This window comes from Triticum urartu, chromosome 7A (assembly GCF_056163025.1).
Source record: "Triticum urartu cultivar PI428250 chromosome 7A, HENAU_Tu73, whole genome shotgun sequence".
Taxonomy (NCBI): domain Eukaryota; kingdom Viridiplantae; phylum Streptophyta; class Magnoliopsida; order Poales; family Poaceae; genus Triticum; species Triticum urartu.
Window position 1 is genome coordinate 91,857,622 of NC_141879.1, and position 22,767 is coordinate 91,880,388.

General features: G+C 45.3%; 3 protein-coding genes across 4 annotated transcripts; 1 reads left to right on the plus strand and 2 right to left on the minus strand.

The window, feature by feature from the left end:
- Positions 1 to 1,880: 1,880 nt before the first annotated feature.
- LOC147958158 (uncharacterized) lies at positions 1,881 to 3,093 on the plus strand. The gene is made up of 3 exons (XM_087533575.1): positions 1,881 to 1,943; positions 2,064 to 2,210; positions 2,569 to 3,093. Exons 1-3 carry the CDS (start codon positions 1,881 to 1,883, stop codon positions 3,091 to 3,093), a joined length of 735 nt encoding a protein of 244 aa, XP_087389701.1.
- Positions 3,094 to 4,535: 1,442 nt separating this feature from the next.
- Positions 4,536 to 7,788, minus strand: LOC147958159 (uncharacterized). The gene is made up of 3 exons (XM_087531978.1): positions 6,335 to 7,788; positions 4,638 to 5,260; positions 4,536 to 4,539 (listed from the first exon to the last, which is right to left on the minus strand). The coding sequence occupies exons 1-3, from the start codon at positions 7,706 to 7,708 to the stop codon at positions 4,536 to 4,538; spliced, it is 2,001 nt and encodes a 666-aa protein (XP_087388104.1). The 5' UTR covers positions 7,709 to 7,788.
- Positions 7,789 to 14,476: 6,688 nt separating this feature from the next.
- Positions 14,477 to 16,067, minus strand: LOC125518388 (uncharacterized). Of its 2 annotated transcripts, none has more exons than XM_087535269.1 (3): positions 15,537 to 16,067; positions 15,066 to 15,360; positions 14,477 to 14,517 (listed from the first exon to the last, which is right to left on the minus strand). In XM_087535269.1, exons 1-3 carry the CDS (start codon positions 16,065 to 16,067, stop codon positions 14,477 to 14,479), a joined length of 867 nt encoding a protein of 288 aa, XP_087391395.1. The 2 variants fall into 2 exon arrangements, with proteins under 2 accessions (XP_087391395.1, XP_087391394.1); XM_087535268.1 differs by having other exon boundaries at positions 15,531 to 16,067.
- Positions 16,068 to 22,767: the final 6,700 nt, after the last annotated feature.

Genomic DNA, 22,767 nt, shown 5'->3' on the forward strand with positions numbered 1-22,767 from the left:
ATGCTAGGAGAGTGATCCAATTTATAAGGGAAACCGGATCGAAAACCTAAACAAGCTGACTCGTTTATAGGAAAACCGGGCCGAAAACCATACAAGTAACAAGGTTACAAGAAAAGAGAAGAACAAGACACTCAACATAAGGCAGGACATACCTAGCAGACTAAGAGGACCATCACCACGAAAGACACAAGTAGTTGTGGGGTTTCATCGAGGGATCCCAATACCAAGACTTGCGAGCAACCTAACGCACCGCACCGGCGTGCATACCAAACCCACGGCGCAACACAGGAGCACCACAATCAACGAGTACCAAACACGAACCTTGACTGGGAGCTCCGCCAGTGAATTTGGGACGATTAGCAGGTTGGGGAGGCATCTTGCGCGTCATTGAGCAAAGAAGAACCGAGACAACACCAAGAGCACGAAGCTCACCGCAACAAAACGGCAGCCATGGGAGGGTCTTGAGCTTGCACAGCAACAGGGACGACACAAAGGCACCGCCGCCGAACCCGTACAGAACACCACCATCAACCACACACGAGTCACTCTGGCTGATCCCTGCTCCAAAATGATGCCCCCAAGAGGGACATGACGCAAGCCGCCGCCATCATCCGATCCGCAAGAGCACGGATCTAAGGTTTTCCATGGAGCTAGGGACGGTAAGGGAGAGGAGAGCATCACCACAGCAGCGCCTTCAAAAAGGCAGCGACGCCCACGGACGCCGTCGCTGCTGGCTCCGACCGTAGCCAGAGACAGACTTTCGCCCGGCATCGTCTCCCACACCACTGACCAAACCAGCCAGTCCACCACATTCACCATCCGCCAACCTCCACCCTCCTGCCATGCCCAGCCGTGCTCCCGGCAGCGAGCCGCCACCACGCTGCCGGGCAGCAACCACCACATCGCCTTACTGCTCGTCATGGTCGACCCGAGCCAGCAAGGACGCAAGATATGGGTGGTCCTGGGCCAGGACGCCTCGACACGACCGGAAGAGAGCACCAGAGCCAACAGCAACCGAGCGGCAATCCTCACCACAGCCCACCGCCAGTACATCTCCAGCACCACCACCACCCACTGCAACCCACCTCGGCCAAGCACTTCGTTCCTGAACAGCCACCGCCACCTCGTCCTGACCTTCACAAACGAGCAGAGCCGCCAGAGACAGCGAGATCTGGGCGGAACTGGGCATGAAGCCCCGAGACATCAGCCATCGGGCAGCAGAACCTGCATCGGCCGACACCTCATGCCGCACGAGAGACCGAAGGAGCCGTGACCAGCCCGCCGCGCGCCTTGGGCCAGGCCCCCCGTCCAGATCCGGGGCAGAGGAGAGCATGCCGGCGCCGCGACCGATCTGAGACGCCCCGCACCTCCAGGCCGCCCACCTCCGCAGCCAACACCCCCGCCAAGCCGCCGCCGAGCACCCGCAGCAAGCGCGGAGAAGCGCCGTGCCGGCCGCCAGAACACGAGCCCCCGCCCATGATAAGTTTTCCGTCATCGATGTAAGGCCAGCCTGTGACGAGCTATTTACCAGCAACCACCACATTATGGGCTAGGGTAACAGATCAGTACCACAATTGAGGCAGGGCACACAAAACCATCAACAATGGGGCTAATCTGTAACGCGGAGCACTGACGCTGCGTTTTAGCCCAGAAAACAGCGAATCCGACAGGTGGGTCCCGCCTGTCGGGCTGACGTGGCGCTTGTTGACGGACGCCGTTAGACAGCGAGAGACGGCCGTTTCGGCGCGCCCGTTCAAGTGGCCCGTACCGGTCGGTGTTCGAACCAGACCAGCCATTTCCTCACTCTCTCTGTCCTCTCTCTCGACCCCGACCACCGCCGGCGCCGCCACTGTCGACTCGCCGCCTTTCGCCGCTCCGCCATGGTTTCTTGGAGCGACCAGTCCTCGAGCTCTTCTTCGGACGGCGAAGAAGTCACTAGCCAGGTATGCGTGTTCGCCTCTCGCCTCCCCCACGGATTAGGGTTCATCCCGCTAGGGTTAGGGTTCATCATTTGGGGATTTTTTTACCAGGCCGCTGATTTGTGCAATTTGTGTGCTGGTTAGCTTCCTAGGACTATCTCTTGCTATGAATGGAGTGGCATTGCTCACGACCTGTCGTCTCGTTGTCTGCATCAAGCACCTTGCGTCAGGCTTGTTGCATTTGAATCCGTGGACACAGGCAGACGTTTTCTTGCGTGTGCTGAGGAGAAGGTATGTTGCTTCTGTTGCTTCTGTTGCTTCTGTTGATGTAATAGTTGTTGCCCATAATCTATGCATATACAATCTTATAGATGGAAAAAATTATATATGCTTTTATAATTGGTTCTGCCCATAATTTGTGCATACAATTTTGACAATATATCTATTAATTAAGAGTGAGGTAATATTTGATTTAGGCACCAATTGATGCATAGAATATAATTCAGTGGATAGAACTAAACTAAAATTCAGTGGATATAACTGAACTACAATTCAATGGATAGAACAAAGTAGAGAGTGTACAGAGTATTATAGAATTTGTGCACATTTCATACAATTTCTTATTGAGAACATATTTATTTAATTGTAGGCAGAACTAAAGTGCAATTATCTGGAGTGGATAGACCCAGAGTGGTCAGTGGCTATGCAGTTCACCCTCACTGAATTGTGGAGCATGTATAACAAAGAAATCGATGACAGGCTGAAAGAAAATGTTGAGCTTGGTGAAAGAAATTACAAACTAGTTGGAGAAAAGAGGAAGATGGAGGAAGATCTGAGGTTTTTCAAACTGGACTTTGCAAAAATGGTTGCTGACAAGGAGGATGCTATCACAGAGCTGGGCAATGTTAGGTTGGCTCTAAGTGATCTCAAAGAGGAGATGGAGAAGAAGAAGCTGGCAGACCATGGTTGTACCAATCTTCATCAGGTACTTAGGGCAAAGGCAGAGAAAGAGAGGGACCAGCTAGTGGCAGAGAGAGACCAAGTTGTGACAGAGAGGGACCAACTAAAACAAGAGAAGAAAAAACTGGAGTACATGATTGCAGATCTGCTCAAACAGAAACATGGGTACAAGGACAAGATCAAGAAGTTGAAGGACATATGTGATGATTTTTAAGTATGTATTGTGGTGTGGTTTAGGGTAGCACTGTAGTTGATATGAATGTGCTCTTATGCACTTCCAAAGCTGTGATGCTTTATGTATCTTTATGTCCAAGACTTGTGTTGTATACTCCGAAGACTTGTGTTGTGTACTCCCAAGAACTAATTAATGTTCTACTTATTATCAATGTATCCTTGGATCAATGGCCTACTTATTAATGTATTTTGTTTGTATCAAATGAAATGGTTGTAGTTGTCCATACTATTTGCACAGAACATATATTGCACAGATCTTTTTTGCTCAAAATTTATTTTGCACACAACATATATTTGCACAGAACATATATTGCACAGATCTTTTTTGCTCAAAATTTATTTTGCACACAACATATATTTGCACAGAACATATATTGCACAGATCTTTTTTGCTCAAAATTTATTTTGCACACAACATATATTTGCACAGAACATATATTGCACAGATCTTTTTTGCTCAAAATTTATTTTGCACACAACATATATTTGCACAGAACATCTATTTGCACAGAATTTTAACAGCAGGAGATAAACATAGATAACTTCAAAGTGCCATACATAGGTTCACAACTCCATACATAGGTTTTAACAAACATAGGTTCTGAGTGCCATACATAGGTTCATAATGTCATAAATAAAGTGATGTAATGCCTGATTTAGCACACACAGACTTCAAATTTGAGCATTTAGTAGTTTCCACTGGCATAGAAGTACCCCTCCATCCTCTTGCTCATGTGCTTTGTCCTCTTTGGCCTACTACCTGCAGGCTGGCTAGTAGAAACTTCTGCAGAACTTCTTGGAGGCTTGAACCTTTTTGCACCCCTTCCAACAGCAGTGGAAGATCTTGCACCTCTACCAGCAGCAGTAGGAGAAGAACTAGCACCCCTTCCAGCAGCAGGAGTAGTAGCAGACCTTGCTCCCCTTCCAGCAGCAGCAGGAGTAGTAGCAGACCTTGCTCCCCTTCCAGCAGCAGCAGGAGTAGTAGCATACCTTGCTCCCCTTCCAGTAGCAGCAGGAGAGGAGTTTGTAGTAGATGATGATGGTGCACCCCTAGCACTTCCAGTAGCTGATGAAGCTGCACCATGGTGCCATTCTGGTACAGTCCTGTTTGCCTGTAATCAAAAAATTAAACAACTTTATAATGATCAGTCAATAGAAATGAACATTCAAGTGATTTAAAAATGAAAATACCATGTGCTTGTTCTTCCTGATTTGCAGATCAGGCCTCAATGGCTTTGGACAACTTGTGTACTTGTGTCCTTGCAGCTTGCAGTTCCCACATGTTATAGTAGCCATCCTAGATGTCTGCTTTGCTTGAGGTGGCTCAAACTTTCCTTTTTTTTCCTTTTCTCTTCTGCTGGCCCCTTCTTGTCATCTTTGAACTGTGGTGGTTCAATGTTAGGTGTTGGAGTTTTCACCCAGCTATCTGGACCAGGAACAGGGTAAATCACTGGCTTATATGCCTCCAAGTACATAGATTTCTTGAAAAACACATTGATATGATCCTCTGGCAGCTGTTTAGACCTATAGATGGCAGAACAAGCATGTTTGCAAGGAACTCCAGTGATGTCCCATTTCTTGCACCCACATGTCTGTATGTTTGTGTCAACACCATAGGTCTTGTCTCCACTAGTGACTTGGAAAAGTCCTTGGCCAGCTATGAGTGCTTTGCAATCCCTTGCATACTTCTTGTTCATCTCCAACTTCTCTGCATAGGTTGGTGCAATCTCCCATCTAGCACATTTTCCACCCTCTCTCTTCTGGTGGAACCTCACTAGCAACTTGTCCTTGATCCCATTGATCATTGTGACAATTGGCTTGCTCCTTACATCTAGAATGTACTTATTAAAAACTTCACTTAAGTTATTCACCACTAAATCAGTTTTGCAATTAGTGTCCATTGCATGCCTAGACCAAGCTTTAGTAGGAATTCTTGACATCCACTCCCAAGCAGCAGTGCACTCAGCCTTCATGCTTTCCATGGCCAAATTGAAGTCATGTTCAGTGTAAGCATAGGCAGCTGCATCCATGCATCTCTTCAAATCCTCTCCTCCAAATCCTGCTCTCTGGAAGTTTGCATAGATGTGCCTCAAACAGTACCTATGATGGCAGTTTGGGAATACTGCTGTCACTGCATTGAGTAGACCCTGCATGAAAGTGAATTGAAATGATTTTATATGATTTTATATGAGTTAATATGATTTTATATGATTTTATATGAGTTAATATGATTTTATATGATTTAAAATGATTTTATATGAGTTAATATGGGTTAATATGATTTTATATGAGTTAATATGATTTTAAATGATTTAATATGATTTGATATGGGTTAATATGATTTTATATGAGTTAATATGATTTTAAATGATTTTATATGAGTTAATATGATTTTATATGATTTTATATGATTTTATATGAGTTAATATGATTTTAAATGATTTTATATGAGTTAATTAGATTTTAAATGATTTTATATGGGTCACCCTAGTCACCCTAGGCTATCTATGCCTAAGTGTCGACAAGAAGGGTTACGACTCGACACCTACCAACTAGCCATGATGGCATCACTTTGATGATGGATATGTTATATGATACCACATGGGTCACCCTAGGCTATCTATGCCTAAGTGTCGACAAGAAGGGTTACGACTCGACACCTACCAACTAGTCATGATGGCATCACTTTGATGATGCATATGTTATATGATACCACATGGGTCACCCTAGGCTATCTATGCCTAAGTGTCGACAAGAAGGGTTACGACTCGACACCTACCAACTAGTCATGATGGCATCACTTTGATGATGGATATGTTATATGATACCACATGGGTCACCCTAGGCTATCTATGCCTAAGTGTCGACAAGAAGGGTTACGACTCGACACCTACCAACTAGTCCTGATGGCATCACTTTGATGATGGATATGTTCTTTGATACCACATGGGTCACCCTAGGCTATCTATGCCTAAGTGTCGACAAGAAGGGTTACGACTCGACACCTACCAACTAGTCATGATGGCATCACTTTGATGATGGATATGTTCTTTGATACCACATGGGTAACCCTAGGCTATCTATGCCTAAGTGTCGACAAGAAGGGTTACGACTCGACACCTACCAACTAGTCATGAACAAGTAAATGAACTAAATGAACATGTAAATGAACAAGTAAATGAACTAAATGAACAACTAAATGAACAAGCAAATGAACTAACCTTCTGTCTATCAGACATGAATGTGTACTTTCCAAACTTGCCCTCTTCACTTCCCCCTAGAGCATACTTTAGCTGTGTCAAGAACCAGGACCAGTTAACTGTATCTTCAACTCCAACCACTCCAAAGGCAATGGGGTACATATTGTTGTTTGCATCCCTTCCAGTAGCTGCTAGTATCTGTGCACCACTAGTCAATTTGATGAAGCAGCCATCTAGACCTATGAATGGCCTACATCCATTCAAGAAGCCCTCACAACATGCATTCAAACTGAAAAATAGACCATGGAACCTTGGTCCAGCAGTAGGATTTTCTCTGGTTCCACTAACAGTAGTGACAATGCACCTAGATCCAGGATTTGTAAGCTTCACAGTCTCCAAATAGTCTCTCAGCCTCTTATATTGCTTCTTGTGATCACCAAGCACAATCTCTTTTGCTTTCTTCTTAGCCCTCCATGCCATCATCCTAGGAATCTCAAGCCCAAATTGCCTCTTTGCCTTGTCAACAATAGCAGGTACAGTAGTGTTGGGATCTGATCTGATGGTCTCAAGCATTTTGTTGCCAAGCCACCTTGAACTAATCCTAGTTTTCTCAGACTGGGTGGGACATGTGTGCTCCAACCTCATCTTCTTAATGCAGAAAGTGGGCTCATTTGTTATCTGTGCTGCTACCATGTAGAACTGACAACCATCTCCTTCACAGCAAACAATTACCCTATCGCTGCAGTTTCTGTGGTATTTATACCTTCTAAGTTGTTTCACATGCAAATTGACTAGGGCCTCTCTGAATTGGTAAACATCTTTGAAACATAGCTTTAGCTGGAATTGCTGTTCTGGATGCATCCTGTCCTCATCATACCAGACCCTAGGTGGTCTTTTCTTAGCCCTACTCCTTCTGCCAGAGCTGATAACAAAGGACATTGGTTCATTTCCATCATCATCTGCTTCAAAGTCTGTATCTTCCTCTTCTGAAGATGGAAACCAATCAGGATTAATGCTTGGACCAGCACTAGAGTGGGACCTACTAGTAGGACCTGGCCTCTTTGCCTTCTTCTTAACAGGCTCAGGAACTGGAATCTCTTGGGCCTCCTCATCATCTTCTTCCTCCTCCATGTCATATATATCTTCAGGATCTGTGTCCCCCTCACAGTGTGTACTTGACATATATTCAGCTCTCTTCCTCTTTATTTCAGAAAGAGTTTCATCTAGCTCAGGTTCCTCTGTCCTCCTATTTGCAATTTGTTCTTCTACATAATGCACTGAATCTGAGTCATCTTCTTCTTCTCCTGCATCTAAGTGGTCAACATCAACTACAAAATCTTCATCACTGCTTGAACCTTCCTCACTAACTGCATTGTCCTCCTCATCAGTGTCCATGCCTACAGGAATTGCTTCCTCACTAACTGCATTGTCCTCCTCATCTGAATCAAACTGAAAATCAGCATAATTGACACTTACTTCAGTGTTACGCTGTGTCCCAAAATGGAACTGATAGTTAGGAGGAACTGATGTGAGTGGCAAAAAATTTACACTTTCCTGTGTCCCAAGATGTAACTGACAGTTAGGAGGAACTGTTTTGTGCACAACACCTGATTCAGCAACAGCAAAAACAACAGGTGCCTCTTCTTCTATTTGCTGTGCATGTTGATCTTCTCCAACTGCTGGTTTAATAACTACCTTTCCCTTTCTAACTGTCAGTGACAATGTCTAGGTGCTCTCAAATTGTCTCAGCATGTGAATTACTTCAATGTTGCCTTTAATCACACAAACACCTTGCAGCCCTATATTTTCATCTTTCAAGTAGCAAAGACTGTCATCCTTACAGTATCCATTGCTGACCATTACATTGACCAAACTACCATAAGTGATTTCTCTTTCAGACATCTTAACAAGAGCATACTTCTCTCCAGGAAACTGGAAATAGATTGACCATAAATCTTCAGGCCTAAAATAGACATACAAATGAATATTAACAAGTCAATTGTATTAACATAACTGACCATTATATCTGACAATTATAATGAACTATTTTAAATTATAGTAACTGGCAAATCAGTACTAACATTACTATCAGTGTAAGCAAAATTTTAAATTACAGTAACATGACAATGCAGTGTAAGCAATTCAGGCCTAAAATAGACATATATTAATAAGACAATATCTACAAGCCTAATATAGCTCAGACTGGTTACAATGCAGTGTAAAGCATTACAATGCAGTGTAGTGTAGCAATACCATAAATGAAAACTACAGTGTGATTTTCTCCAAAAATTCAGAACCATACAGTACTACTAAGATAACTGAACCCTAACTAAAGATGTGATAGTCGACAAAAATTCAGGACTACAATCACTTCTAAATGACTAACAAATCAATGTTTAAAACAGATGCTGCAGTAAGGAGGAAAGATTGAAGCCCGGTGACGATGGGATGATCCTGTAGTCGATAAACATGGCCAAATGATCCTGCAGTAAGAACAGATTTTGAAAGATTCAGATTACCTAGCTGAAGATGGGACGAATGGGAGCACATCCGCGGGACCAATCTGCGAAGCTGCTTCCTCGGTACCATGCTCCGGCACAGGCCCGCCGCCGCGGCAGACTCTGGATCTAGGTCGCAGCCGCCATCGGTGTGGGGGTCGATGACCCCGCATTGCGAGCGCAACAGCTTCTGCCCTGAAGTAGTACCAAGGCCCTCGCCGCTGAGTGCGGCGTCGCCGCTTCCGTCGACTCCGTGTGCGTCGTCGCCGCCGGAGCTGGTCGCCATCGGAGCGGAGCGAGGAAGGACTGAATCGACTGGATTGAATCGAGCGGGGGAAGGGAACGGCTTGACCTCGTAGACGGGCGCGCCGAAACGGCCGTCTCTCGCCGTCTAACGGCGTCCGTCAACACGCGTCACGTTAGCCCGACATGCGGGACCAACCTGTCGGATTCGCTGTTTTCGGGGCTAAAACGCAGCGTCAGTGCTCCGCGTTACAAATTAGACCCATTGTTGGTGGTTTTGTGTGACCTGCCTGAAATGTGGTACTGATCTGTTACCCTAGCCCATAATGTGGTGGTTTTGGGTAAATAACTCGCCTGTGACAGAGGTTCCTCAGCAACGGCGCCCTGCAGGTGATTAGGAGAGAGATAGTCAATTATAATGTAATTAGAGTCGATGCAACATCCTAGATGAAAGTTGGTCAGGACTCCGGAGTATGTACGTGCCTGTTGGCGAGGTAGACTAGGACGTAGGACATCGGCGTCGACGTGGCCGCTGAATGACTCGCACCGGCCGGCGCTGCGCTCCACCGCGGCGCACGCCATGGCCTTCCATCCTGCCGGCAGTGGCAGTTCGTCCCACGCGCAGTACTCTTCGTGCTCTTCGTCCCGCGGATCGGGACGTAGGTCAATGTGCCGTCACAGCAGGGCCTCATCCTTGGCTAGCCGCCGCCAGGGCGAGCACGCGAGCCCTGCGCCGCTGAGGATGTCGGTCTGCGGGAGTTTGCTGAGGATGATGCATAGGACGTCGCCGGGCAACGACGCCCAGTTCCTCCACTCGTCCGGCGAGGCAACATGCATGGTCCTCCTCACGGCGGCAACGCGAAGACGAATGGCAGTCGGGTAGGTTAGGGTTTTGCTTTTCCTCCTCTTCTAATCCATCCTACCTACTCGTAATTGTTTTCCGTACGGAAGAGGAAGTTTATAGATGTTCGGAAACTTTTTTTTTTATCCACCCCCCTCCCTGTATAACATGTCTTTTTTTGCATTTTAACCGTGTCAAAAAAAGGTCTTACATATTAACACAGAGGGCTCTATATCTACGAGAAAAGTGATTCTACCATTCACGAGATGTCCAGTGCATGGCTAAACCGTCCATCTTGTTCGAGATTCACTCATGCCATGTATTCATTCTCATATTAAAATCCATCTGACAACTTTATGGAGCAAGGCTGCACCTACTAGTTCTCTCTCCTAGACACCAGTATGTGACGTGGATTTTATTTTAAATCTAAACTTTAAACAACCATATACTTTAAAATAAATACAGGGTAAATAGTCTGTATGAACACATGTCTTTCTTTCGATGATATCTTTGAAACAAGTTCAATATTTAATATGTTTTGAATTTTGAGTTTACGAAACACAATGGAACATGCATGTACAGAATATTAGATGATGGTTTTCGTGTGGATATATAAGAATGTTCTCTTCTTGCACACATTAGTAAGTTTATTAATAACAACGGAAAATAATTGTGCAAATTCACAAAAAAGGTCTAACAATCATAGTTTTTGTAGTTTTATGAAGTTTTAAAATTCATGTTTCAAAAATGTTCAAATAATATACATGGTTAGTCTTGTTGAAAAGATCTTATAACACAAATATGTAAAAAGATAATGAATCAAATATGTAAGAGACAGCTTAAAATCCATGGATGGATTGAGGAGAGAGAAAGAATCTTTATTTAGGGGATAGGGTGGAGTCCATGTGCTCATAATTGAGTTAATGATGATGCCATGCACGGTATCTCCTGTGCATGGTAGAAAAACCTGTCTCCCATATCTACATCTTCTTTCTCTATCTCTTATCTTATCTTACTTCTTTTTCTTACTTAAAAAAACCGTAAGGTTTCATGTTTCACTTTTCTCCACCACACCTTTCTTAAAACATCCACGTATGATAATCAATCACATTAATTACTTAACTTTTGAACCAATTCCGCTTTAATTTACTAATTTCTTATCAAAATATAAGGTAAATCATGAACATGATTTGATAAATCTTTATTTCCACAATCACATTAATATGGCAGATAAATCATAAGTTAACGTACTAAAATATTTATATCCCGTTGCAACGCACTGGATAATGTAATGTTTCATGTTTCACTTTGCCATCAGCCCTTCGTCCAACATCCCCCATATGATAATTGATCATCTTAATTTACTTAATTTTCAAACAAATTTGACTCTAATTTACTTACCAGACTCAACCACAAAAAAGAAAGTTTACTTATCAAACTTCTCATCAAAATATAGGGTAAATCACGAGCAGGATTTGATAAACATTTGTTTACAAAGGATAAATATAAGGTAAATCATGGGCAGATATGTATATCCCGTTGCAACGCACATGCATTGTCCTTGTTTATATAAAAAGGAATATTTAAATGAATTCTTATCCTCTCTTTTCATTTTTCAACATGTTTAAGGGAAATTTATTAAGTTGTTTATCTTTCTTCTATATATGACTTGGCTTCCAGAGTTCCATATATAATATGATGCCATATTATTGGATAACATTTCTTTACCAAATATTCACGTGTGCCTTCCATATATAATAGACATGCCTTATTGGATACATTTCCCCTTTCTCTATTGATCACAAATTTCCAAGAGATACGCATTGTGCACTAATCTTGTGTTGTTATTATGTGTTAACTCATGCATGCGTATATCGTATAACATTTCTGTTAACTCACTCGATGTATATCTTTGTCGGAAAAAAATCATATGGAGTATGCTAGTAAAAATGCTAAATACATGTACATTCGCATTAATAACTAGAGAGTTTTCCTGATTTATGTTGCACCACTAACAGATAAGTAAACTATCTTCTAAATACTTGATTTTCTTCATTTGATATGTCTAGAGGAGAAATACCTTGTCCCGCATGGGAAATAAGTTGTGCTTAGTTCACATGATGATTTGTAAGGTAATATTCTTCATCTTTTGAAAAGGAAGATAATATTCTTCATATATGACGATTTGTGAATGGCAGTTTACCTCTAAACACTTGCAATATGAAGCAATGTTCTGCCGGTTTCATTCGTCTTGAGTTCAATGTCTGTTAAATCATTTACGAGTGGCTGAAATATTTGTGTTCATCATATATTCTTTGTCAATGAGTTTAAACTTGACAATTTGCATTTCTGATACATTTCATGCAATATTTGATCCTTCGTAGAAGGATTGACATAATGAGAAGTCGAGAATACAGTATGGAGTACAAAAATGTAATAAAATAGGGTGTGATGGGTGGTCTTTAGGTTGTGCATTCCTTATTATCGGCATGCATTGTCTGTGTAACATGTATTCTTCGTCACTCATAGGTGCTTGATAATTTATTAAGGAATGCAAATACAAGATGAATGGTAAATACGGTAGTAAATAAAGTGAACTTTATTTATTTATTTATTTATTTATTGAGGCAAAGTGAACTTAATTTAGTGTGCAAGAGCTAGGGGGGCTCCTATTTCCCGCGTGGGTCGGCAGATAGCGAGCAATCACGTACCCTCGCCTCCCACGTTAGCACTTTGGGGCCGGCCCACTGCGAGGCAGGGCGCCCTTGTTTTCCTTTTTTTTTCTTCATCTTTTTTTAAAAAGGATAAAAGAAAGTTCCAAATTTCAAGAAGCGAATTGGGAAAAAAATGTAGCCGGATCTATAAAAACGTTCACGTATTTGAGAAAATGTTCTCAAATTTTAAAATGTACACATACTCAAAAAGTTCGTGAATTCAAAAAACATGTATGTAAATGCAAATAATGATAGTGGGTTTGAAAAATTGTTTGTGAATTTGAAAAAATGTTTGTAAATTTAAAAAATTAGCAATTCTGAAAAGAATGTTCAGGATTCCAAAAAATGTTCATGACTTGTAAAAATGTTCCCAAATTGGAAAACTGTTCATGATTTCAAAAAATATTTGTGAATTCAAAAAGTATTTATGACTTCCAAAAACATTTGAGAATGTGTAAAACAATGTTCGTGGTTTTAAATTTTGAATCGGATGAACAAGTTTTAATATATGATGAACATTTTTTGAAATCGATGATTTTTTAAAAATCAGTTTGATGAACAAAAAAAGGTCATGATTTTTAAAAATGTTCACGAAAAAAAGAAGAAAGTAAATAAAAACGAAAAAAAGGTAAAAGAAAATAAGATAAAAAGAAAGAGAAAATGAGCGAGAAAAATGAAAAATGAAAAAATGAAAATGAAAAGCCCAGCTGTAGGCCTCGCGTGTGTGCCTGGGCCAGCCCATCTCGTGATCACCTTCACGAGGCTGCCTGGAGCAGGTGGTAGCCATCTCAAAACTCAGGCCCAGGCCCGGCCCACGGGCAACACCGGGTCTGGCCGGGTCGGCTCGGGCCGACCGGGCCGGGTAACCCATGGCCAGGTATAGTCTCACATGAAACTGAATGCTGATGCAGCTGTTGCAAAATCTGCCAACAAGGGGGCTGTTGGGGTGGTGTGCGAGATGATCAGGGGTGTTTCCGTGGTGCTTCTGCAGTAGTATTTGAAGGGATCACCCAACCTTAAACCTTGGAAGCTTATGCCTGCAGAGAAGCATTAGCACTGGGCCAAGATCTCCAACTTGAAAAGCTTCAAAAATTTTCTGACTGTATGAGAGTCATAAGGGAGATCGAGTCGGCCAAGAATTATGGAGTTTGTTGTATGATTTTTAGAGATATTAGATCTCTTAGAGATTCGTTTCAGGCTTGCTCTTTTAGCCATGAACAACATAGCAGTAATGGAGAGCTGCACAGGTTAGCTAAAATGGCATCATTTGTGGCTCCTAGCGCCTCCAGATCATTTATGTATTCTTCTGAACCTTGATATCTAATAAAGCTACGCTGTTTATCTCAAAAAAGTAGCAGTAGGCCACATACTGTACTGCAAACTATTCAGAAGTTGCTAAAAAAAACTATTCTCAGTTCCCCCCTAAAGTAAAAAAAAAAAACCTTCTCAGGCTTCGGCCTGCAAAAAGTTTGCACATAACCAAGACAGGGAAGCCGTCCTTGGTTGAACTCACTCTGAATGTGAAAACACAAATTCATTCTCTGCTATAGTTTGGACTGAAACTTTAAGTGCCAACATGCTCTGCTATAGGTAGAACTGAAACTTTAAGTGGCCGGAATAAGAGTGCAACCACTACAGACTAATGTCACCGCATCGTTGTTCCAGCAGTTAATTTCTGAATTTGAGAACAGCAAATAGGTTTCCTACATTGTCCGGGGAACGGACCAAGTTTAGCAAGTACAAACACAACAACTTCTGGGTTTTGCCGAACCCCTATCTCACTGCAAAAAGTTTTGGATTCATGACGGCGACACTCTGAACAAGTGAAGTGTGAAGCGACGGTCAGGACTCCTGCTCTGGTCTTTCTCTACACTGCATCGACATCCGGGTACCGCACCCCTGCGTGGGCTGAAATAGAATGTACAAGGAACGGTGAGGAGGTAAGGTCATCATATTGCTAAAACAGAGTCAATAACAAGATCAAGAAGACAGTTAATGTACAAAACCTGAAGGCAATGTAGAAACTAATTTCCATGCAGTGTTGTGGGATACAGCCTGAATTTTCTTTCTGAATTACAATTTTCTAAATCATATAGAAATCAGTATTTTCTACGTGAAGCTCAACTCATAAGACTGAACTGATTACAATTTTCTTTCTGAATTACAATTTTCTTTCAAGTTCCTAGAGTGTGAACATCTAGCAACCAGCTAAGCTTCAGACTACACATGGAGCAGATTAATCCAACAGACACAGTGCAAATACAACAGTTCAAGCAATTGCAAAGTCCTAACTGAAGAAGACCAGCTAAGTTTCAGTGAACTGTTTTTCAGACTGTAACAAATTCAGTACACTGTTTTCCAACACGAGGCAGACAGTACTCCATTAAAATAGTAGAACCCAAAAGATCATGGCAACATCTTGCAAAGGGTGATCAGTAGGGAGACGGAGGGTTCACCTGGCGTCCCGACGGGGAAGACGAGGATGTGGAGGTTCTGGCGGCTGCGGGGCAGGTCGACGACGAGTGGGGTAGGGCGCCCGAAAGTACCCGCTTCGACGCACATGGCGACGTCGGAGACGCCCATGGTGGCCTCCAGGCGGCGGATCAGCGTTTTCCTCAGGTCGAACACAGACCTCCCCTCGAACACGAAGGCGCCGCGGGCGATGCGGCTCCCGTCGGCGCCCGCCCGCACGTACACGATCACCCGCGACGGCATCGGCAACACGGTGATGACTCTTCGGGTGAAGGGAAGCTGCAGTTGAGTCGCAAAGAAACATCATGATGCCACCCAGGAGATCAAATCAAACACGAAGCGCAAATTTGCCACGAATTGCTCCAAGGCGAATGGAATTAACACGATTTGACAAGAACCCAAGTCGCGCAAATTCGACAAGAATCAAGAAGCGGGCCTGGCGGACTCACCCTGACCCTATTCGGACGTCGAAGGAGAGGCATGGCGGCCCTGGCGGGGATGGGCTCCACCACCCAGTGCATCTTCGTGCTGAAGTTGTCGAAGGCGTCGACGCTGGCGCCGGTGCGGATGTACCTGCCGTTGGCGCGGAGGTAGCGCCAGGCGCCGTTGCGGAGGTGGCGGCCGGCGACGTTGCGGAGCAGGACGTCGTTCCCGGAGTCGGCCCCGACGGCTACGGCCTCCCACCTGATGGCCTCCTCCTCTTGATCATCGTAGTTGCGCTGCTCGACGCGGCGCCCGCGGTGGCCCAGCGGCGCCGGCGCGTTCGTGGCGACGAGGTAGCGGCCGTAGGCGGCGCTGTAGAGAAGCATGTGCTGGGCCAGGGCGTCGGCATTGCCCTGGTGGTACAAGTGCACCGCCCAAGCCGCGTTCATGGAATCCCGGCGGTGGTGGAGGGAGACGCCATGCCCGTCCTCGTCAGCGTGCAGGTACGTGCCGTGCACGCGGCTCCGCAGCCGCACGTAGTGGCCGTCCTGGAGATGCTCCATCTGCCGCGGGCGCTGCGCGGTGGAGAGGTGGGGAGGATGGGTTCTTGGTTTCTTGGGGCTCTGGCGAGGCGGAGAAGATGAGAAGCGAAAGCTGTTGGTTGTGGCGGTTACGTTCGGGCGCCAAGGCAGAGTATTTCAAGCCGTCGCCGTAGGTGGGCTTGCGGGCCGCGGCCGAAAAAGTATACTATCTTCCTTGGGCCGCGTAAGTTAGATCCGCACGTCTAATGTCCACAACAAATTGCTATATAACTAGACCTCCGTCACTGGATCACGTGAACTTTAATGTTGATGCCGCTGTTTCAAGTGCAAATTTGGTGCAGTTGAAGTAATATGTAGGGATGTGGCTGGCACTTTCCTGGGTGCCTCTTCTCTTACTTTCCAACACATATTTGATCCTGTTGCATTGGAAGCATTGGCGGTAAAAGAGGCGCTGGCGCTCGCGAAGGATTTATATGTGCATAAGATACAAGTGGCGTCTGATTATCATGCGGCAATCGTACATGAAATCATAGAGAGATCGAATGCTTTTATTGCTTGTAATTTTGTCCATGAATTTAGGAGCTCAAATTTCGAGGCTCACAATCTCGCTAGGCATGCACTTTCGTTCGGGTTAGGCCGCCGTGTCTGGTTAGGTCTCCCCGGAGATTTGAATTTTATCCCTGTAAATATTGTGATAATTTAAATAAAGCCTGGCGAGGATGTCTCAAAAAAAACAAATTGCTATGTGATAGCCTTAAAAAAACTGCTATGTGATTCTAAAAAAGAAAATGCTATATTTCTCATCTTATACTACTATATAAGCTAAAAAAAGTTTCTTATCTAAAAAAAAGCAAAAAGATGCTTTGTCTAAAAAAGCTAAAAAATGCTATGCTTCTAGAAAAAAAAGTCATGTTTTTCTATGCTCAATAAAAAAGCTCTCCTTTCATGCTTTACTAAAAACAATGTTCTCATATATATCATGTTTCATAAAAATAAACGCTAGTTTCATGCGCATCAAAGCATACAAGTTGTCTTGTATAGCGAGGGGGACCTTAACCACCATTGGAGAAAAGAGAGAAAAACAGGGAAATTGATCACCACTTCATGTTCTATGTGTCGCGCAGGGCCGGTCCATACATATTCGGGGCCCTGGGGCGGGACGACAAAATGAGACCCTTGTGTACAAATAAAAATTCAGAATATATTGTATGTCCAAAGCAATTTAGTAAATACAAGCATAGATTGCTGGACTTTGAACTAAAACCGCAAGGGAGGTGAAAAAAACACATGCAGATCTTGTTATTTCTCCTAGCACTTCTGGAAGAAAAGTCGTCAACAACCACATCAGTATTTATTTCATCCAAATTTTCTTTCGCAATGCATAAAGTAGCAATAATATACTGTTTTTCTTTCACTTTCTTTTCTCACTGATAAACATTTTTCAGAAGACATATCACCAAAAAATTATAGAAAAACAGTCAATACAAGGAGAAAAGCACCTGAATATAGGCATATGACTTGATGTCGAATTGTGGATGTAGCTTCCCAGATCTGCAAGGCTACAACACTCATTCCCCGTCTCCCCTTCTAATCCCTGGATCCAATGAAGCTTTTTTGTTTTGTTTTTGTGCATGGATCCAATGAAGCTTTGAAGAACAGGCCAATAGAGTAAGAACTAGGAAGAGAAGAATTGGAGATGTCAGATGGAGCAATCAGAGGCGGAGTGCCAGGCTATTTAACACTGAATCAAAAGAGTACTTGATTAGGGGAAGGAGGTAGACGTACCATCTCTGATGCGGTGATGCCTCAAGAGTCTGCAATCAGATGTGGAACGTTGAGGATGCAAAGAGAGATGATTGGGGAGAGGAATAGCATTGTTGGTCTCCATTAATGGATGCACGGAGCGGCGCCTCGAATTTGGAAATGCACCGGAGCGGCGGCACTGTTCTTTGGGATTGGAGAATTTGGGGAGGAGCCGAGGGGGCGAGGAAACTGGAGACGAGACCGAAGGAGATCGATGGAGCGCTGCAGCAGCGTAGCTAAACTAGCTATCGATTCTTTCAGCCCGTGAGTGCTAGCTACGTGGTGGGCTTGGGCCTTCCTGTATAATATACTACTACGTGGGTTGGGGCCCCTACCTCCCAGAGGCCCAGGGCGGTCGCCCCGTTGCCCCGGCCTATGGGCCGGCCCTGGTGTCGCGTTGGTGCCCTCATCTCCATGACTATTCTGACACATGGAGCCGAGGAACTCCGGATGATTGTTTTGCATGTAGATTATGTGTTTTTAATGTCAAGTTTAAGTATCCTTTCTACGTTGTCCTCGTGGCGTGAGGCTAATGCAACGCCCCGAGACCGATGCGTCAGGTGTCTTCCAGTTATTCGCCGTCGTTGCCATGTCATTCGCCTGCGTGTTGCATCTTGCCATGTCATCATCCGCATTGCATCTGTATGTTTTCGAAACTTGCATTTGTCCGGGTTCCCCCAGTTCCGTCTGTTGTCCGTTTTGAGCCCAGACACACTTGCAAGCGTCCGCGGCACGTCCGAGATATTATTTTATAAGTGGCCGGAAAATGTTCTCGGAATGGGTTGAAAGTTGGCATGCGGTGTTGTTATGTTGTAGGTAGGCCGCCTGCCAAGTTTCATCGCATTCGGAGTCCGTTTGACGCCCCAACGTTTAACTATAGCGGCAGTATAGTCGGTCTATGGTCGGACGTTTTTGGTCTCCGGAAACTGCTGCCGGGTCTCTCTCTCTCTTCTGTCCCGCAGCCCTCGGCCTTCTACACAGTCACAACCAGCCCACGTAGGCCTACCTATTCCCCTATTGATCGAATCCATTGGTCGCGATCGGAGGCTCCGAAAACCCCTCTTTGCTCAGTGCACAAACCCCCTCGCCTGCGTGTCCGAAACTTCCCGTACCTGACCCGGGCAGTTGGCACCGTTGGATCTGGATCATCTCTAAACGTCTGCAAAACATCTCTGTTTTGTTTATTGGGCTACCTAACATATTCATCTCGGACCGTCTAATTATGATCGGAGGGTCCGAGTAGCCCCTAAACTAATCTACCTGCTATATAACTAGACCCTAACCCTAAAATTTAGGAGCAATGTCCTATCCATCCCCTGCCCGCCGCCACCTACCTACCTTCTTCCTCGGGATCTGTTCGATCCATCCACCAACCAACCCAATCCTTCCCTCGATCCCTTCGCTCTGCCGAGCCAGAGCGCCCTGCCTCGCGCGCACGATCCAAGGGAGGAGATCCTCCTTGCTCTCCCGTAGCCCCAAGCCTCCTCTCGATTCCGTTCCTCTGCCATCCATCGCCCAAAGGAGCAAGGCCCTCGCGCCAGATCTCCCTCGCCTTCACCATCCCGCGAGCGGAAGCAACAGGACCATGGCCGTCGTCCCTCTTCTTCGAGACCAGCCACCGCTGATTTTGCATCCATGCTGCCTCCCGCCGTCGACAGCAAGCTCCGCCGCCCCCGCAGCAAAAGCTCGACCCCGCCGCTTCTCCCCTTCTTATTCTGTTCCTCTCTCACTCCCTTTTCTCTTTCTCTTTGTCCCTGACTCGCCATGGGTGGTTTGCAGGAGCTCCCTTCCGTCGTCGCCAGGACCTCGTCACCGCCTCCCGTTGCAGCTGCTTCCCCGAGCTCCCTCACATGGCGTCCATGGCGCCCGGGCTCCTCCTCAACCCCGCCATCTTCAGCCTCCGCGCCAAGTCCGCCGCCGTCGTCCTGCTTCGCGAGGTCGGGCACGAGCGCCTGCCTCCTCGCACGCTTCGTCCAGCCGCCCGCGGCGCGCCCCTGCTTCCATCCCTGCCGCCGGCGCCCCCAAGTCCTGTGCCACCGCGCCGACCCGGCCCTGCACCGCCCTTGTCCGTTCCTGCGTCGCCCTGAACCCGCCGCTACCGTTTTCCTTCAGAACGCCGACCAGCGCCAGCTCCCGCTCGACCACGTTGACTCAATCGAGTCAACCGCCAGATCCGCGCGCGCCTGGGCCGGCCTCGCCTCGGCCCAGCTGGCTCTGCCTACCTTACACCTCCACCGACCGGCCCATGAGGCCTGGTGAGCAGCCCCCGCTCCCTGTGCACTTTTGGGCCGGCCAGATTCGGCCCGCTAGGTTTTTTCCTGGTCCTGCGAATTTTGCCAATATTCCAGAGACATCAGTTTTTATAGAAAAACCCTCCTGTTTCACGCATTTAATAACTCACAAATGGTGCATCTTTTTAAAATAAATTATATATGAAAGATGCTTAGAATTGTGTCTAGATTCATAATCTCCAACTTTCACGCATGTTTAAAATGTTTAAAATGATGTTTGCATTTATTTGCTTTATTGTCATGTTAAAATGCTTTAATTCATAACTTAATAACCGTAGCTCCAAACTTAATAAACTTTATATATAAATGGGGTAGAAAAATGCCTAGTTTAACATGGTGCATTCATCTTGCATGTTTAACAACTCTAAAATATGGTTTAGGGCAGAACAGTACAAAGCCTAATATATGCTCACGAGGAGTTTCTGGAATTGTTGTTCATTGTTTCCGGCCTCATTTAAACTTGCCTAGATAGGTAGTTTTGTTGTGCTTCACCCCACTACTAAGAAAAGGGCTATAGATAGGATTGATACTAATGGCGCACCATGGAAGCAGTGCGCCACTACTATATACTAATGACGCACCCGTTGGTGATGCGCCATTAGTGTGGAAGACACTAATGGCGCACCAGAAACAGGATGCGCCACTAGTATTAAATTATTATTTTTCCATTTTTCCATACATACTAATGGCGCATCAGGTCGAAGTGCGCCATTACTAGTTCTAAGTAGTAATGGCGCACCAAGCAGACAGTGCGCCATTACTGTAAAAAAAATTATTCTTTTTTTTGCAAAACTACTAATGGCGCATCGTTTCACAGTGCGCCATTACTAGTTTAAACTAGTAATGGCGCACTATTATCCGGTGCGCCATTAGTATATATATTTATTTATTTTTACTTTTTTGCAAAACTACTAATGGCGCACCACCTGCAGGTGCGCCATTAGTAACCTGGGACCCCAACAAGATATTTTGGACAGCCCCACACCTACCCACTCACTTTCCCCACTTCATTCCCTCCACCTCCTTCTCCAAGCTTTCGGCCATCTCCTCCTCCTCACCTCATTTCCACCATAGATTCATCAAAATTAAGTGGTGAAATTACCTTTTTTTGATAGGTAAGTAAGGGGAAAGCTATCTTCATGATGTAGATCTACTTTTTTTCTCCCTAGCTCGCTCCAACAACGTGCACATGCACTTTTTGTGGTCTAGCTAGATCTATGTATGTTTGTGGTGTTGCATGTGTTTGTGGTGTTGCATGTGTTTGTGGTGTTGCATATATGTTTGTGTTTGAAGGTACCGGTATTTGAAATGCGATAGTTGCCAATATTTTGCCGGAATGTTTTGATTCATTTCCGTTTCGGCGAGAATTTTGGCACTATGCATTCTTTTTGGTCCTATTTTTAGGGAAGGTCATGCCAATTTTTTTCTTGGTTCTAAAATATCGTTTTGCTCTACCCCGCAGGAGACCATGGTCCGCACGATGACTGAACGCACCGTGAATAGGTTTTTGAGCTCCGCGAAGGCCGAGATGCTTCAAAAGAACGAGACGGAGATAAGATGTCCGTGTCGAAGATGCAAGCTGAAGAGCCTTATTGCGGACCCGGATTCCGGGCAGGTGCGGGACCACCTGCTCTTGCGTGGTTTCATGGATGGCTATCGGTGGCAAGGTGATGAAGATGACTATGAAGTCGTCCATGGGGGCCGGGCAAGAAATGAGGAAGGGTAACAAGACAAGTACCACTGCGGCGTGGGCGGGCGAGAAGACGAAGAATCTCCAGGACATGATCAGGACGGTGATGCTGTACATAGTCATCATGTAGAAGATGTCATACATGATGATGAGGAAGATCAAGACGAAGGGCATGATCATGAAGATGAAGATGCCAGAGCAGACGACGATGGAGGCTGGGTGCAGGACCCTCATATTCAAGAGCTACTTCTCAAGCAGACGGATAACGCAAGAGTTGCCGCCCGAGAGAAAGCCAAGCTGGATCAACTGGAGATAGACGCGGTTACTCCATTGTATGAAGGATGCAGGCCCGAGGATACCCGCCTGAAAGTAACGCTCATGGCTCTGGAGATGAAGGTAAAACACAAAATGACCGACGCATGCTTCGACGAGAACATGTCATTCTGGCACGAACGTCTTTCCAAGGGGAACAAGTGCCCAACCAGTTTCGAGGAGGCGAAGAAAATCGTGTGTCCTCTGGATTTACCGCATGTAAAATACCATGTGTGCATGAACAATTGTATCATTTATCGGGACGAGCACGCGGAGTCTACCATATGTCCGGTGTGCGGCGTCACTCGATACAAGAAGAGGAAGAAAGCTCCTCGAAAATCGGTGTGGTACTTTCCGATCACTCCTCGTCTGCAGCGGTATTTTGCGGACCCTAAGGTAGCAAAGCTCCTGCGTTGGCACGCGGATAGGGAGGAGAAGAAGCGGGAAGATAACGGAAATGATCCGGAGATAAATAAAAAAGACAAGATGCTGAGTCACCCTAAGGATGCGAGCCAGTGGCAAGCGTTGAACTTCGAATACCCAGAATTTGGGAAGGATCCAAGGAACATCGTGCTGGGCGCGAGCACCGATGGAGTCAATCCGTTTGGCAGCCAGAGAAGCACAC